At 35.9% G+C, this 18,651-nt stretch overlaps 1 protein-coding gene across 2 annotated transcripts in view; it reads left to right on the forward strand.

The window, feature by feature from the left end:
• The window catches only part of YIPF7 (Yip1 domain family member 7), a 32,292-nt gene extending 15,086 nt beyond the window's left edge, over positions 1–17,206 (forward strand). The window contains exons 4-6 of one of the 2 annotated variants that reach the window (XM_082390761.1): positions 4,821–4,963; positions 9,691–9,872; positions 12,427–17,206. In XM_082390761.1, the coding sequence (XP_082246887.1) occupies positions 4,821–4,963; positions 9,691–9,872; positions 12,427–12,589 (488 nt within the window). In that variant the 3' untranslated portion in view covers positions 12,590–17,206. Of the gene's footprint in view, positions 1–4,815; positions 4,964–9,690; positions 9,873–12,426 lie in introns of both variants that reach the window. The other variant, XM_082390760.1, reaches the window with a different exon arrangement.
• The last annotated feature ends 1,445 nt before the right edge of the window (positions 17,207–18,651 follow it).

The following is an 18,651-nucleotide window of genomic DNA, read 5'->3' on the forward strand; positions in this document are numbered from 1 at the left end:
CATGACATGTAATGGCTTCATAATATTTTACTATATACAAGTACCATAATTTAAATCTACCATAGAGGTCATTCTTTATAATCAATAATGCTTTGGTGAATATCATAGTAAAAACTTTGACCTGTACAGAATCTGTCCTTAGGATGGAACTATAACATTGGGATTACTGGGTCAAAAGTCATTTACACTGTCAGGCTCAGCTAGAAAAATAATGAGCCAACAGACCTCCATAGTAGAATATGAAATGTCTTTGTTAATTTGATAGGCAAAAAGGCAAAAAATAATACTTTTTATTTCTTGGTTACTAGAAAAGTTAGACATTTTTTTCATATGTTTATTGACAGTTTTATATGTTTTTTTCGTGTTTATTGTTTCACATGTTTTTACTTCTTTCTGTTTTTCAAGTTCTTTGCCAGATTTGCTATTGGAATCTTAAGATATTTCCTTTCCTTTTTTATTTATAGAGATATTTATATGGTAAAGATATTAATTATTGTCTGGAATATGTATTTCAAGCTTTTTTTTCCTAGGTTGTGTTTGCCATCTAATTTGCTTATGGGATATTAGGGCATATAGTCATTTTATTAATCATGTTTATGTTTTTAACCCCACAATATTTTTCTTGGTAACTTTTCTTTCCAATTGCTCTTTTGTTTAGAATATATTTCTCCAGCTCTAGATACTGCTTATATCCTCTGGTAGATTCTTAAATTTTTAAATTATCTTTTTGTTTTTCACTTAAATTTTTGATTCATTGAAAATTGTTTTAGGTTAGTACATGAAGTAGAATTTAACTTTGTTGTTTTTCTTTAATGATTAATCAATTTTTCCTGTAACATTTACTGAAAATAATCTTTTCTACTTGTCTCAGATGTCTCCATTCTGATATTCTAAACTCAAATACATTCTCCCATGATGTCTTCTTAAATTTCAAATAGGAAATATACTAGATTTCCCCTCCTACTACATCTCAGAGAAATTCCTAGATTGTTTTGCTTTCTCTTTGTGATTATCCCCACCAAATATATAGTATATTAGAAGAGAGAGTACCTGATATAATTTTGCATTTTGAGTCTATGAAATTTCTAGACTCTGATCCAATATGTTCTTCAGGCTGGGTGACTTTGTGAAAGCCTCAAGCCTCATCTGTCTAAAAGATATAAAAAGACCATAGGCAGGATTTCTAGGATAAGATGATAAAAGACATTTGCTAGTTTTTATTGAGCATACACAAAAACAACCTATAAAATTATGAAGTTATAATAATTAACATCCCTTGCACAAAAATATGCTATTTGAAAGTGTACTCATTTATACCTTAAATACTTTGTTGTCTAGAAGACTTGTTTCATTTAAGAATGATAACCTTTGTTATTTGATCATGTATAATCAATGTTAACAAATGCATCTTGAAGAATAATAGTCAATTCAAATCTGTCAGACTAGAAAAATAACTGTGATATTTGGTATTTACATTTGTAGCATAGCCTGATGTTTATATTTGAAAGGCCAATGCCACAATTTGCATAGAAAACAAAGATATTAATTCATTTATATAATATATATATTGTATACTTTACTACCACTAGATGACAGCAAAACAATAAATTTTGCATTCAAATTTCACAGCAGTTTCATCTTTTTTTATCTTGTAAAATAAGTTGTTATATTAGGGTATCTACAATTGATAAATAGGTATCTCATTTGCATACCTTATAATAAATTTGAAAACAAAATATTATGGCAATGTATTTTGGTAAAAAACGCATAAAATATTTTTTCTTATGAAAATATTTAGTAGGTCTTATGTTTGTTCGTTGTTTCATGACTCTATGTTGAAATGTGCAAAAGTTAATTATGCCATCAAATAAATGGCTGATATCAGTAATAATGTCTCATAAAGCATTTTCATCCGGGTTTCTTCAGGAATAATGATTATGCTTTTTGAGGAGAAAGGTATTTTGAATTAAAGCCCACTTTATTGTGGTAAATACTGAAAACAGATTGTTAACGTAAATATATAAATTGAAAATAAAGTTTGAAGACAACATAAGCCTCAGGTGAAATTAATTTAAACTATAGCATTTCTCAATTTTTAAAATCTTCTGCTATTTTAAAAATCACATTGGACATTCTAACCTATTTTAAGTTGGTGAACTACTCATATTCTCCAAAGTGTATGTTCATTAAGAAATATATAAATACACTGTGAAAATAAAAAGGGAAGTTGAAATGTAAATGATTTTCTCACTATTAATTTAATTCAAATTAAATTCAAATTCTTTCTTTTCAAGCTTGGGTTGGCTAGCAATTGTCAACCTGGATGTGAAAAGAGTGAAAGATACACTTTCTATCCTAGTTCGGGCAATGTCTGGCTGACTTTCTAAAAATGTCTAGGCCCCTGTTAGAGCAAGGTCCCTCTATGTCATGGCGATCATTGAAAGTTCATCTGGTATTCTGTGTGTAGAATGTCAGCTTTGCAAGGTGTTTAGGTGGTATACACAACTATAAAAGAAGTTGAATTATACCCTGTCTCTGACCAAAGAGGGTTACTAAATCCTGGGAAGGGAAGTTGAACGGCAGGTACCAATGATTTAGGGAGACAATCCTTCACATGGGAGAATTGGGCTCACTTCAAAAAAATACAAACCTTATGAGATTAGATGCACATTGATTCGACCACAGCTATATGATTAAAAGCATGGGTTCTTTTTTTTCTTTTGTACCCTCTTGTTTTGTACCCTATCCCTAGCCCCTGGCAACCACTTTTCTGCTCTGGCTCTATGAGTTTGACTTAACAAAATTTTTTTAGACTCCACATACAAGTGATACCATGCAGTATTTGACTTTCTCTGTCTGGCTTATTTTACTTAGAAAAATGCTCTCAAAGGCCATTCATGTTGTTACAAATGGCAGGATTTCCTTGTTTTTTATGACTGAACAGTATTCCAATGTGTATATATATATATATATATATATATATATATATATATATATATATATATATACACCACAACTTTTTTACACATTCATCCATCAGTGGACACTTCAGTGGTTTCCATGTCTTGGCAGTTGCTGCCTTCAACATGGGGGTGCAGATTTCTCTTTGATATCCTGTTTTTGTTTCCTTCAGATATATTCCCAGAAGTGGCATGGCTGGATCATACAGTAGTTCTATTTTTTAAAAAATTTTGAGGAACCCCCATACTGTTCTCCATAGTGGCTGCACCAATAAACATTCCCACCAAGAGTGCACAGAGGTTCCCTTTTCTCCACATCCTTGCCAACACTTATTTCTTGTCTTTTTGATGTTAGCCATTCTAACAGGTGTGAGATGATATTGTGGTTTTGATTTGCATTTCCCTGATGATTAATGGTGTTAAGCACATTTTCATGTACCTGTTGGCCATTTGTATGTCTTCTTTGGAAAAATTTCTATTCAGTTCTTCTGTCCATTTTTTAATTGGACTATTTTATTTATTTAGTTTTCTATTACTGGCTCTGTGACTTTGGAAAAGTTCATCACTCCAAACCTCAGCCATCTGATGCACAAAGTAGAAATAAAATAACAGTACCAGCCTCAAGGCATGTCAGTAAGACCAACACATGTAAATCTTGTAAGGCTTACAGCAAAATTCTGTAAAAATATTCAGTTGAAAAGAATTCCACTCTTTTTAGCTCAAATGTATGTACTTTATAGTAGTTTAGCTCCAGTTTTTCCTAACCTCCACCTCACCTGTATTCAAATTTAAAATGAGAGAAGGAGGGTAATCAGCTTGATTACTGATTCCTAAGTAGTGACGTTATATTCTCCTTTGTGAATGTCCTTTTTTTCTACTCCAGATGCAGCTTAAAGTTTATCTTTATAGGAGTGGTGAGAAAAGTAACTGATGTGATGTTGGCATTTATTTCTATATTCAGTGGATGTCAAACGGCTGGGTTTTTTTGGGGTTTTTTTCTTTTTAATGAAAAAGATATAAGAGGAGCAGAATCTAGCAGCGGGGTCTGTAAAGGGCAGTCAGAATTCTTTGAAAAACAAGGCATTGGAGAAATAATTAGAAATTTCTAATTGACTTTAGACTCATGGACACGGAGCCCCACTGCTTTTGGATATTTTATTCTACCATCACCACTCATTAAAGGGAAAGGTTAATTGTCTCAAGAATTTAATCTCTGAATACACAGACTCAACAACACAGAGCACTGACCTTATTAAAATATGTATGCACGCCATGATTGCTTTTACTTGCTGAATGAGCCATTGCCTTTTCTCCTCTGTGGAGTTTCAGGCAGCTAGCATGGTATTGCTCTTCTCATCAGGCAGAGTATAAGTAAAATCCCAGACCTAGGCTAAGTGTCTTTAGATTAGATAACACTGCTAACTGAAGAGTATGCATGTTTGGTTGGACAAGTTTCAAAAGTGTTAGCAATAGAAAATGCAGGAAAAAGAACTATCTCAATGGGCATTAAGATGGGACTTTTGGTTTGTTAGCTACCATTATATTTTGTTTTTACTGTATAACGTCCATTTCCTCATTTTTGGCTGCATTTTAAGCTTATATTTGCTGCAGAAGGCAGGGAAATTTTTCCTTGATGGAATTATTTCTCTAACATATATCTTTCAGCTCATTGTGTGGGAAAAAAAAGTCTTTTGTTTTAAGGTTGCTATATATTACATAGAAATTTAAACTATGAAGGTATAACAATCAGATTAAAGTGCTAAATAAATTAATAATATTTGTTAACTTTAATTAAAGAATATTACTCATGTTTATTTTTCTATATTTATATTATCTCCTCCCCCTTCTTCTTTTTAGAACTTGGAATTAACTTTGATCACATATGGCAAAAAACTTTGACAGTGTTAAACCCACTGAAGCCAGCAGATGGCAGCATTATGAATGAAACAGACCTCACTGGGCCCATCCTGTTCTGTGGGGTGCTAGGAGCTGCCCTACTTCTGGTAATGGACAGAAGCAAGCACCACATCTTTCTTTTTTTTTTCTTTTTTTTAGCTAACATTGGTTTATCTAAGTCTCATGTTTACAGCATTATATTTCTACTTCTGCATACACCACAGCCAAGTAGCAGATTTTAATGCATGTCCTTTCAAATGTCATTTTTGAAGAGGTCTTTGTAAATACGGAAGAAAGTATATCACTTTATGAAGTGAAAATTGTTTGTTTAATTCATAACTACATTTTTTTTTGGTGAGAGAGACATATTTCATGGAACCATAATGACAAAGAGAAACTGCCATCATGTATTACAACAGATAAAAAATGTAAATTTAAATAGAATTTCAAAAATCAGGTCACCAAGACAGATTTTCAACAAAGCAGGAGATCATATAAATGATTTTCTTGTAATTAAGTCTTTTTTGTTGTTTAGAGAAGACTGTCAATCTGAAAAAGTTGGAGGAACACATGGATTTGGGAAACAGAGGGCTGAAATTTTATTTCTTGTTTTCTGTGAGACTTCTGTTGTGACACTGGACAAATCCCCTCTATTTACTCATCATTTTCATTGCTGGGGTGTATCTATCTCTAGACTATTTCAAATATTCTGTTAGGTATGAGATGAGTCTCCTTGTTTCTGGTTAGGCTATTATGAATAAATTGACTTGCAACGATAAGCAGTGATTTGTTTATTCAACCTGTATATTTCCCCTATCATTTTAGTTTTCTGTTTTTTATGAAGGCAATTTTTCCCCTGACATCTCCCTTTGTCTTGTGTATGGGCCTCTTTCATTCTTTAACTCTGGGAGTAATGATATTCAGAGTCATCAAAAAAGAAAAACATATTTCCACCTAGGTTAAGTTTAGAAGATATTCTAGCTTATAGTTTAGAAAAATGATTTCTCCACCCAAAAAAGGGAAGAAAAAGAAGAAATGAGAAAGGTCTATGATTTTGTATTAAGGAGGTAATGACAATACATTAAAAACAGAAGATGAACAAGATAGTCAAGCCAGTCTGACAAGCACAGTTTCATTAGGGCACAAAGAGCTAAACTTGGCAAGAGAGGTAATGTAGGAAATTAAAGATTCTAAGAAAAGTCCTTAAAATAATTATTCATTTCACTTTCCCTTCTTACAGCTATCTACTTCCCTAATGCAGCTATACTTCTCAAAAGTAGCTGTAAAATGTATTTGCAACTAAATGAGTCTTCACTTTTCATTATTAATTACATAATACTAATCGAAATTCTGATAGAAATCTAATTTCTGCATTGTAGTGTGGTCAATAATCACATCATATTTATCCAATACAATAGTACTTAGTTATAGCGTCTTATTTCTTCCTTTGAACTACAGCAAATGCAAATACTCTACAAATCTAACACTATATCAACCAGAGTTTTAATTTAGTCTCTAACATCCCTTCTGTCTTTGTCATAGTAATTTGATAATCTTAGATTAAGCTGCTAAGTAAGACCATGTCAATTAATCAAATTGTCAGAAACAATCAGTTTAATATATTAACTCATCTTTCTTTTTCAGGTAATTTGTAATATAACAGCTGTTTGTTTTTCTGTAGAAAATATTACTATTACCACCTCTTAAAGGAAAGCATTAATCCCATTAAGATCTTTTTTGGGTGCATAATGTTAGTTGGAATTATTTAAATATCCTCTCTTTTGTGTTAAGTGCGAAGCAATACAGGCAAAGAACTCAACTGAAAGTGGAAAAATTGGATCTGCCCCTAACTTTGCCTCCAGGTGTGATCCTGAACCTGTTTTTTTTTTCCTATTTCTTGGCCTTCATTTTTTTTCATTTTGAAGATCAAAAAAGAGGTTTATATAAGTGGTTCTTAAGGTTCGTTTCAGTTGTGAAATTTTAGGGAATGTGTAAAAGTGCATATTTTCTCAAACTTTTTAGGCAAATAATTTCACTTCAACTTTACCATTAGATGTGGTTACTTCAGAATTGATTCTGATACATGGAGAACAATAAGGACCGAAAAACTCCACTGGATATTAATAAAGCCAAATTTAACTTAGAGTCCATTTGAGACTGTTAACCCTGCCCTGGATATCTAAGATTAAAATGTAAAAGATGATTTTATGGGCTGGTATATGCATTGTACTAGAGAAAGCAAAACTAAATCCAGAAACAATATTCAAATCTGTTCATTATCTCTGGAGGTGTAAGATCCATAGTCACATACTGATCACTTTTATGATTTATAATGATATAAGGCACAACACCTTTTAGTGGACTTTCTTCATGTTGAAGGAAGCAAACTAAAAAGAACTGCTTCAAACGCTCAACACAAATTTAATTTTACTTATTCTTCCTCTTAAAATTATTTTCACCCCCCAAACCATGAACACAAGCGTTTTAAAGCTATGGCTCCATTTAATTTTTCTAGTAGAGCTAAGAGTGTGATCTGGAAAAGGAACATGCACGGCCAATATAAAAGCATAATCAGAAGAATAAGAAGTATTTCAAGTAAAGATGTAGTAATAAGGGTGGTACAAGGCTGACCTAAAAATTTTTGAATTTAAAAAAAAATTGGGGCTTCCCTGGTGGCGCAGTGGTTGAGAATCTGCCTGCCAATGCAGGGGACACGGGTTCGAGCCCTGGTCTGGGAAGATCCCACATGCCACGGAGCAACTGGGCCCGTGAGCCACAATTACTGAGCCTGCGCTTCTGGAGCCTGTGCTCCACAACAAGAGAGGCCGCGATAGTTAGAGGCCTGTGCACCGCGATGAAGAGTGGTCCCCGCTTGCCACAACTAGAGAAAGCCCTCGCACAGAAACGAAGACCCAACACAGCCATAAATAAATTAAAAAAATAAAAATTAAAAAAAAAAAAATTGAACATTTATTTTTCATTTCAATTTCAAGTCCTTGTTAGAATTTGAAACAACTTAAAAAAATGGGACTGGCCCTGCCAGATGGAATTGTACCTCAAATTAGATAAACTAACAAGAGTTAAGAGATAAGGAGAGAGGTCAGTAACTGATATGGAAAAGGACAATTTTACTACCAAATTAGTTTTATCCACCCTCTATTTACCCCATGCACAAAACTGGTTAGGGTCATGGTCCTGCTATGTGTCCTTTGGGGTACAGGGAAGCTGTGTTTCACCATTACAACTATTCCTACCTCAGAATTATCCCACCCAATTAAAATATTAAGTAGAATGTTTCTCTAATACATGAAAGTGATTTGAAATTGTCACTATTTTCCAAGTGGAGCAAACTCACCCAATAAAGCAGTACATAACTGATGTGTTTCTTTTAGCATGTCCATTAGCATTATTGGCATTATTTCACAAAATAGCCAGGAGGACTTATTATGGCTAATGCAGCAGAGAATTCTGCAACATAGCCCAGGGACATTTTGTGAAAGAACTTAGTAGTGATCAACTTCCCCAACTGCAGAGGAAGAAAATTTCAAAATAGCCGGACAATTTTAAACATTAAAATGGTCATATTCTCCATTAACTAATTACAAAATAAATATCTCTTTATTCTGTAAGACATAAGGACAGCTATGGAGCAGAAAAAAGGACAGCTAAAAAGCTCTCTCTCTGAATCAACTTACCAGATCCTTTGTTGTTTTCAAATAATTCCCATGAAAACCGGAGTCAGCCTCCTCAATCTTTCTCTAGAAGTTCTAACCAGCTTAATGTATATATAAAAATGACATGCATTCTTTACTGGAGCTTTGGCATCCTCGGGTAGCAAACATTAAAATATCCTCTGTTGAATCAGTAGTAGATTGTGACTTTCCCTGGATGAGTTTAACGGTGCTGGTTCAGGAACAAGTCTCTAGTGCTCTGTGGGTGATGGCTATTTTGATGAATCCTCAGGTCAGTGGTCTATCCTGAACACTACTGACTTCCTTTAACAATACCTCTTTTGTGATTTGCTATCAGTTGGTTTATATAAATCAGTTTTTCATAAAGTCTGTTCAGTTAAGCTGGTAATAGGCATTATGAAAACAAAGGATTCTGGGGTTGGATAAGTTTGGGGTATACTGGCTTAAATAAGGTTAAATAAGTCCCCTTGTTTAGGACTTGTTAGAGCTCCTCCAGGTGTTAAAGACCAAAATTTTAGAGCTGGACTGCCTGGATTCAAAGCTGAGCTCCACCGCTTACCATTATTTTACCTTGGGCAAGTTCCTTAACCTCCCTGCACCTCAGTTTCCTCATGTGTATAATGGGTACAACAATGGTACCAACTAATTATGTTGTGTGGATTAAATAAATTAATATATGTGAAATCTTTAGAATAGGACCGAACATAGTAAATCTGACAGATGTTTGCTAATATTACTAATATGTTTTGCAAATCTCCAAGACTAAATTGGAATTTTTTCATTAACTTATTCATTCACTTAATTGTTCAACAAATATGGGGAGAAAAATATATCCTTACCTATGCCTAGTACCTATTGCCCAGTAGGCAATCTATGATAAAAAATATAAATCTGGAAATATAAGCACGCTTGTGCCATCTCACGTATAGCTCCAGGAGGGCAGGTGGTGGTGTTTGTTTTCATGACCTGAATCCATATTACAGGCAGTATTTTTTCCAGAACTCCCAGTCTCGAGACTTACGCTACAAAGACATGAACAGCATTGATGTGATTGATTCGAAAATGCTCTCTGCTTTGTTGACAGTCTGATTTCTTCTTGATGTTTGTTCTATGTTCAAACCGTTTTCTTCCCGTTGTTTCAGGCAGGAAAAGTCCAGTTTGGTTACGTGTATGGCACGAGTGCCATTGGCTGCTTAGGTATTCACGCCTTACTAAACTTGATGAGCTCTTCAGGGGTGTCCTATGGCTGCGTGGCGAGTATTCTGGGTTACTGCCTGCTTCCCATGGTCATCCTGTCCAGCTGTGCCATCTTCTTTTCACTGCAGTAAGTGTCTGTGTGTGCTAATTGACCCCACATGCACGATCGTCGCTAGGGTTTGCCACACCAGTACAACAGTTAGCCCCTTTCTGATCATTTTAGTAGTGGGATTGGGGAAACTGGCTATTACAAGCTACATACAGATTCAGGAAAGTAGGTCGGTTTTGGCTCAGGTGCTGTTCCCATTTCGATGATTTTAAAAAATAAATTAAACCAAGTTATCTTTAAAATTGGCACTTTGTAAGTTGTCACATTGTTCAGTATGAACTATCGTCATGGGTAATATAACCAACAACAGAAAATTCACTTGTTTGAATTACGAAGAGTAAGTGCCTGGTGCACACTGACAAATTGCTTCAGCTCCCAAGCACTCTGCCTTCTAGGAGGGAAGCAAGTGTTCTTTCTCAGCTGGACTCCTTGCACTGCAGAATTCCCAGCAACCCTAATGAGGATATTACTGCTAGAGAACTTTATAGCATATATGCTCAGTCAATTTTTTTTTCTTTTTTCCTTCCTGGGCAGATAGTATTTGCAATTCAAAAATATTAATGAGGATTCAGTAGATATGCTTCTGTCGGGCACTTTCCCAGGGCAGTGCCTATCACTACCACTTTGGTTGGGAAGAGTATAAGTAATTACATAGTCCTTTGTCACCTGCCATGCTCCAAATCCAATTAGAAATAAACATTTGCCATCAGTGCTCATTCTTCCACATCCAAAGGAGACACAATTCACATTTTTTTTCTTGGATAATCCAAGTTTTAGGTTATCAACACTACACTGGATAGGATATTACATACAGAATTTGCCAATGCCAGATAAACATTTTAGAAAGACTTCAATGTTTTTGTTTAGATATAATCTCAGATATTTTCTTCATAACGTTATTGAGAATGACATAGATGGAAATGCTTTTTTTGTTTTAATATGGTTTCATTTTGAAAGCAATAGTCTTGAGAATAACAGAGCAAACTCTTACTTTATCAGTGAGTGCTTAACACTTAAAAGAGAGGAATACAACAGAAAATGGAAACTGAATGTATAAGTACAATGTGAGTTAGAGGTGTATTTATTGAGTCTTGTCTATGGAAAAATTCCACTTTTTGTATATCCTGTTCCTTAGCAAGCTGTTCTGTTTACTAAGTTGTTTGGTACAGATGTTTGACAAGTTACTACAGAGTTCAGTTTTACAACTTCCATTTTGTCAGATGCTTTTGCCAAAGAATACTATAATGATCAACCATTTAAAAATTCTAGGTTTTAGACATTATTTCCATCAAAGTTTAGCTTTGGGGTATCTTAAATGACTCCAGATTATTAGGGAAAGAAAATAAAAACTACAACTCTTGAATTTTGAGACTCATCAGAGGTCTGGACATTTTTCATTAGATTTTCATTCTGAAATGTAAAGGATGAATTAGAAATCCTTTAAATTATATTAATGGGGAATAAGCTATCTGACCCCTAAGACCATTAAACTGAAATTGCCTTTTTGGGCATATTACTATAACATTCAAATGAATTATATATAATCTCACACTTTTGTTCACCAAAACCTGTAAATTGAATCACTCTAAATTTTATTTCTAATAGATATTAAGTAAACCAACAAATGTAATATTTACTAGAATGTTTTAAAATATTTTTGGTTTGTTTATAATCTAAGGCATTATAAGCTCTATTGTACACTTTTTCACCTGTTTTGCTTTGGTTCAATTATTAAAAGCAGGTATTTCTGTCATTCTCACAAATAATAAACACAATTCTCAATTTCAGATTCAACCAGGATCAAGGGAGGCAGTATAGTTTGACAGTAACTAGAACAATATGTTGGTGGTTAGCAGCTCTTGACCTAATGACCATTTCACTTTGCAATTTTTTTAAGTCGCTTCATTCCCATTTCTTCCTAAAGAACCAACTGTCTCCACAGTTAACTTTTTGAAGACACCAGTTTGAACAAATCCATTTCGATATTATAAAAATCCACACCTCTATTTGCCAAAGTGATCTTCAGCAATGAGGTGGGAGGCCACACACATCTGTGCCTTACTGCTTCATCTGTGCCCTCCCTGAGCCGTGTCAGGCTTTGCTGTCCCAGGCAAAAACCCAGGACGTGGACCTGGGAGCGCTGGGGAGTAGGAACCCCACTGGAATGCGGGTCCAGTCATTTTTCTGCTCATACCGGGGGTAAATTTAAGAAGAAAGTAGGGAAAAGAAATCTGTAGCTGTGAAAGAAGCCTCTAAACATAGTTTATGTAAAAGAATTTCAGAAGTTGGGATTTGAATGTTGACTCATGAGAGTGACAGCAGGTCAATTCTTCTGTTTCCAATAATCTGAGTTTTTACCAACCTATAAAATATTTAGCTTCTAATGGTGAACTTGACTCAAAAATTTTCTAAATAGCTGAGGCCTTTGAGTTCCTATGGTTCCTCACCCTCATTTTACAAATTGAGAAAGTGGTTATAAATATTGTACCAAGGACATTTCAGAGGCAGCTGTGATTCAATAACCTCTTTTTCTCCTGGTGTAAGATAACCATCTCTTTTGCCTTTGCTCTAGGGGCACCTTTGGAACTGTGTTGGCACTGGTCATCATTGGCTGGTGTAGTCTCTCAGCCTCCAAAATTGTCACTTCAGCCTTGGCCATGGAAGGACAGCAGCTTCTCATTGCCTACCCTTGCGCCTTACTTTATGGACTTTTTGCCCTCCTAACAGTTTTCTGAAGATTATTTGAGATGGCATTACAGGATTCTATTTGTTTGTCGCTCATATTATCCTGGAAATGTATTGGCATACACATTTGGTCATATGATTTCTGTTTTATCGCTGTTGAGAGAATAATAAGCAGAGACAAAACAGCACTTAAGGATGGGGCTCTAATAGGCTCTTTGGTTTGAATGATGATTTGCTTTTTGGTTGGTGTATTAAAACAATTTAAAATACTTTAAAATAAAAAGGGATATAGTTGTTGCACTGATGGACCCTGCTTTTCTCAATGGATGTATTTCTGAGAAATTGTAGGTAAATAAAATCATATGCTGACTGGGTAGAGGAGATCTACAGTGAGCCTTTTGAGAAATCTTTATGACAGTTCAAGCTGTGTACAAGTTGTTTAAGTCACACTGTCCAGGACCTTTGGAGAATTTCAGGGGGAGGTGTTATTTAGGGTTTTATTCACCTGAGAGTCAAAGAATCTCCTGCCTTTCCGTTCATTTACTTTCACAACTATTGCTTGGTACCATTTGAACAATGCATTCACTCACCACTTTTTCAAGCCCTAACTGCCTTCTTACTTGGTTTAGATGCCATGGTCCATTACTATAATTTCTCCCTTGAATATGTATATCCTCAGTACCCTTGCCATTTGCTCCCTGAATAGATGAATGTGACTGGAGGAAATGCCACTTGTTTCTATTTTATTATATGACTACATCTTAAATGGCTGCGCAGTACAACCTTTTGAGTCCTATTACATTAACCTACTATTGATAAATTCACTTTCGTACTTTCTGAGACGATAGTTTCACACCATTTCTTCACTGCTCAAATCTCCAATACTCCTTTCCTACTGTTAGTTGATGACCTTTCTTACTTTATTGAAAGAAAGAAACATCTAGAAAAAAAATGTGTCTTCCCATCACCAGATCTATCAACCTACATGCATCTTTATAGATACATGTATATATCTATAAAGACGTGTGTGTATGCATATGTGCGTATATATATATATATATATATACACACACACACACACACACACACACATTCCCCCTTTAAAAGCCAGAGAAACGGGCCATAACTGAAGAGTGATATTGAATCAAAGGATTTTTATTTTAAGGTAAGAAACATGGAAAGATATTTATGTGCTGCTATGAATAATAGGTCAAGAGGAAAACACTGGTTATGCAGGTGCAGGGGCTGGATGTGGAGAAGAAAGGAGACGGTGACAAGGGGGAATGTGTGATGGAGTTATTAACAGAGATAACTTTTTATTTGAAAGACCTATCCATACGGCAAGGAAAATATCTAATTACCAAACATCTGCTCTTGTGATTGTCCTGTAAATTACCCTCCTCCCCTTTGAAGCTCCAGACCCTTATCTCATTCCTTAGCTCAAGATGGCATATAGGCCTCAATTGCTCAACTTGTCTTTAGGTCTCATATCTCTGGGGCTCCTGTATGTATGAAATTAAATTTGTTTTCTCCTGTTAATCTATCTTACGTCAATTTAATTATTTGGCCAGCCAAAGAACCTAGAAGGGAAGAAAGAAAAATTTTTTCTCCTGTGCAGTGCGTGTTGATAATTGTAGTAAATAAGACAACCATGGCTGTAGCCCTAATAGAAATTACTTTGGGAGTGGGAAAAAAAATAGACAATAAACAAGTAAACAATAAATAAACAAGATAATTACAGAAGTATGAGAAGAATGCTAAGGAGGAATGTGTAGAAAAGAAGGCAGCACTGTGGTAAATGTTAGACTTCTGTACTTTATAATTCATTAATTAACCTGTTAACAAAGCATGAAGTTTCCTTAAGTTCTTGCTCTTTCTATTTGGACTAAGATGGTCTTCTTACCCTTTGCTTAAGGGAGATGAAGCAAGAATGCTGTTTATTATAGTGATTTCTCTGTGGTATATAGTCCTATTTCTTAGAGGTACATTTACATTATGGATTTAAATTTTTACCTTTTAGAAAGTTTTTTAATTAAAAGAAAATTATAGGCAAATATTGCTCTAAATTCAGGATGTAGGTTGACATTATTTTTCTGTGCATAAAAACAGTTATACCCAAAAAAGTTTTGATTTTTTTACTATGAAAAATTATAACATCTGTATAAAAATCCCCATAAACAAAATACTAAATATTTCATAAGAGTATGAAATAGGAATAAATTCATTTAATAGTTCATAATGGCAGAATTATGAAATACCTAAGAATTAATGTAAAAATAAATATAGATGATCTCTTTAAAAATAATTATGAAATATTAGAGGCACTTTTAAAGAAGACTAGATATGTAGACAGATATCCTATATCACAGGATGAGAAATTTGACATTGTAAAATATTGTGCCCCAAATAAATGTATAGACTTAATATAATTCCAATTAAAATTCCAGGAGTATTTTTCTTTAAATACTTTAATACAAAGTGACTTTAATGTTAATCTGAAAAAATAGGCAAAGGTGTAACTGTGAAAAATTGAAACAATCCAAAAATATATTACAATAGGCAGTAAGTTAAATCAATTATTATTTATCTCTATGGTTGAATGCTAGGTAACTACATGAAAATATTTTGGAAGAATGATAACATGAGAAAATGTATGCATGAAATTTGCATAATTTTGATATTTACTGAAGACTTACTAGGGGTTGACCTAGATGCTTTACTTTATTGACTCACTTAATCCTCACAATACTTCTATGAAGTGCTCTCATCATCACCTCTGTTTTACAAATGAGGTTACTAGTTACAGATCAGCTAAATCACTTGCCCAAGGTTATTCAGCCAAAAACCAGAATTTGAATCAGGAGAGCTGGATTCCAGTGTCCATAACCACAACATAACCCTCCTGTTACTGAGCAAAAACCTAATTGCATCTTCCCATGGCCGTCAACATGTCTACTACCTCTTCTACTCAGATCATCCTTTTCCCTTGACCTTAGCCAATACTGGACAGAGGCAAAGAGTTTTACCTGCCAGGGAAAAATAATACAATAATAAGATAGAAGAAGAATCCAGAGTATCTAACAGGACTAAAGAGATACCTGCATGACTCCTGGGTCCATTTCTGAACTCTAGTTGAAATAAGCTATGCAGATTCAGATCTAGTTGGCATTTGAATAGAAAAATCTTGCAAAATATAGGCCTTGTCCCTCATTGCAAGTAGTGTTTGCGTTATATGCATTTGTATGGAATGGAGGTATTTTCCTTTGTTAATGGTGATATCTGTTTATGGTCAGTAGGATGCGTTACAGAAAAAATGATAAAGCGAAAGGAAGCACATTTAGGGTACACAACTAGAAATGTATTTTTTTGGTTGAATAGACACTAGCAAACTTTCTCCCTTTCCCTTTCACTCAAACACTTTCAACTTCTTTTATCTGAGAATGAAACATTTTTTTCACTTTTCTGTTTTTACTGATTGGATGAAAGTTACAGATTATATGTGAAAGGTAAATGGCACATTTGGAGTCAAGAGCTGGCCTTCATTTCTACAAGAATGAATGGGGACGTGTGCTGAAAATAGAAGTCCTGAATTACTGAGACTCAAGTGCTCCAGTTCACAACAGTTTAACTAGGGCAGTGGCCTTTGTGACGTCTGATGACAGATGCCTTTCTACTCTGATCTGGTTCCCAGTAAGGAAAGCCAACTATAAAACCATACTGACAATCTCCTGCTCCACTTTTCCTTAGAGCACGGTGGGGTCTGCTCTGTTTTTCAGTGACATAATGAAGGATCTATAACTTTTCAGATCAGTTTTTATTTCTGAGTGAAAGTCTGGAATGATTTTAAATGAGTGATCTGGGACCCAAATTTCTATGTATGGAGGGAGGGGTAGTTTCCCACCCCACCAACAAGTAATTCTTGGACATCTGCAGGAAGTTTGAGAATTCAACTCAATTCTGACACCATCTACCCAGAGATAGCATCAGATTCCATGGGCTAAAGGTTTAGTCTTACAAGACTGCCCCTTCCGCTACTTCAGATGCCAGCCCCAAGCCCAGGTTCTTACCTGTACTTCTAACCGAGTGGCTATAAATCAGAGGTTCCATGACCCCCTCCTAGGGTTTAATTAATTTACTAGAGTGGCTCACAGAACTCAGAGAAACATCTTACTTACTGGATTACTGGTGTATTATGAAAGAATATGATAAAGGATGCAGATAAATATCCACATGGATGAGATGTGTAGGGCAAAGTATGGTGAAAAGGAGCTTCCATGCTCTCTCCAAGTGTGCCACTCTCTCCAAATCTCCACGTGTTTACCAACTCAGAAGCTCTCTGAATCCCATCCTTTTGGGTGTTTATAGAGTCTTTATTACATAGGCATGGTTGGTTAAATCATTGACTATTGTAGATTGATTCAACTTCCAGCCTCTCTCCCCTCCCCAGAATTGGGAGGGCAGAACTGAAAGCTACACCCTTCTAATTACATGGTTGGTTCTCCTGGCAACCAGCTTAGGTGAGGTCCAAAAGTCACCTAATTAGCATAACAAATTGCACTTATCACTTCCAAAGGTTTTTTTTTTTTTTTTTTTTTTATTGCACTCATAAATTCCAAAGGTTTCAGGAGCTCTGTGTTAAAAATGGGGATGAAGACCGAATCTATCTATCTATCTATCTTCTGTCTATCTTATAAATCACAATATAGATTTTTTTTTAAAGTTTAAAAAGCCAACCAGACCATACGTGTATAGTTAGGACACTCAAGATGGCTGTTCTCTTGCTTTCTGTACATCCCCTACTCGACCACTGCCTGCTTCACTTACACCCCAATCACATGACTGACCTTCCTACATACTTGCCCCAGGGCCCAGCTAGTAATTGTTCCTATTAAAGGGGCTGTGAGGGATGGGCCCCTCTGCTAGTTTCCCTGGTAACCAATAAGCCAACTTGATGTCAATTCCCACTGTAACTGGCCATCTCCCCTTCCCCCAGGAGCAACAACGGCCACCATGGCCTGCCTGCCGTCCACCTCACACGGTGGGGTGTTGCTCCACGACCTTGCTTCATACATGAATGCTCCCCCGATTCATTAAACCATTAATGTCTCTATTGCTGACTCTAGGCTCTTTCTTCAGTCTTGGAACTGGTCAAGCACAGGGCTTGTAGGTCTGTGGGGTGCAGTCCACCAGTGGTCCCCAAGCTATCTGGCACCAGGGACCAGTTTCGTGGAAGACAATTTTTCCAGAGACGGGGATGGGGGGGAGGGGATGGTTCAGGTGGTAATGCCAGCGATGGGGAGCGATGGGGAGAGGCAGATGAAGCTTCACTTTCTCACCCACTGCTCACCTCCTTCTGTGCGGCCCAGTTCCTACCAGGCCCCAGAACAGTAATGGTAACCATGATTATGGTAACCAAATATATATTTTCAGGAAAAAAAAAAGACTTCTTTCATGAAGGTGGAATTCACAGGCTTTTACACTGCGAAGCAGTGAAAATATCATGAACAAGGACTTTGACGTAGGAGAAAGAAAGAGTGGAAGGAAGGAAGGAAGGAAGGAAGGAAGGAAGGAAGGAAGGAAATCCTATGTTTGAAACCGAGCAGGACCCTGTGGGGCTCCTGGGCGTGGAAGCCTTTCTGCCCCTCTGTTTCTTGACTCCAGGCCCCATGACCTTCCCTGAGTTCCAAAGGGCAGATTCTAACCGTTACTAATCTGAGAAGGGAAGAGATGCAGAGACAAGCGAGGGGCAGCCAGGAAACAATAGTGCAAACTTGGGGCAGGATCCTGGTTCCATCTCAAGGGATACACATAAACAATGTCTTTAAGCTCTTTAAGATGTCAGCATTCTTCATACCTGAGAAAGACCACCTGAGGCTACATTAAAGGAAGCAGAGAAACTCATCAATAATATTACCTGAGACCAGATTAGAGGAGTGGAGGCCCTGCACACACCTTAATCTTATCAGCAACCCCACCCTTGAACTATTGCTATAAAACTCCTCATCAAATCCTCCCAGGTTGGGACCCATAATTTTTCAGGGCAGGAACCTGCTGTGTTCCCCTTTGCCTGGCAAAGCAATAAAGCTATTCTTTTCTGCTTCACCCAAAACTG

Source organism: Balaenoptera borealis (assembly GCF_965194805.1).
Source record: "Balaenoptera borealis genome assembly, chromosome: 4".
Lineage (NCBI taxonomy): Eukaryota > Metazoa > Chordata > Mammalia > Artiodactyla > Balaenopteridae > Balaenoptera > Balaenoptera borealis.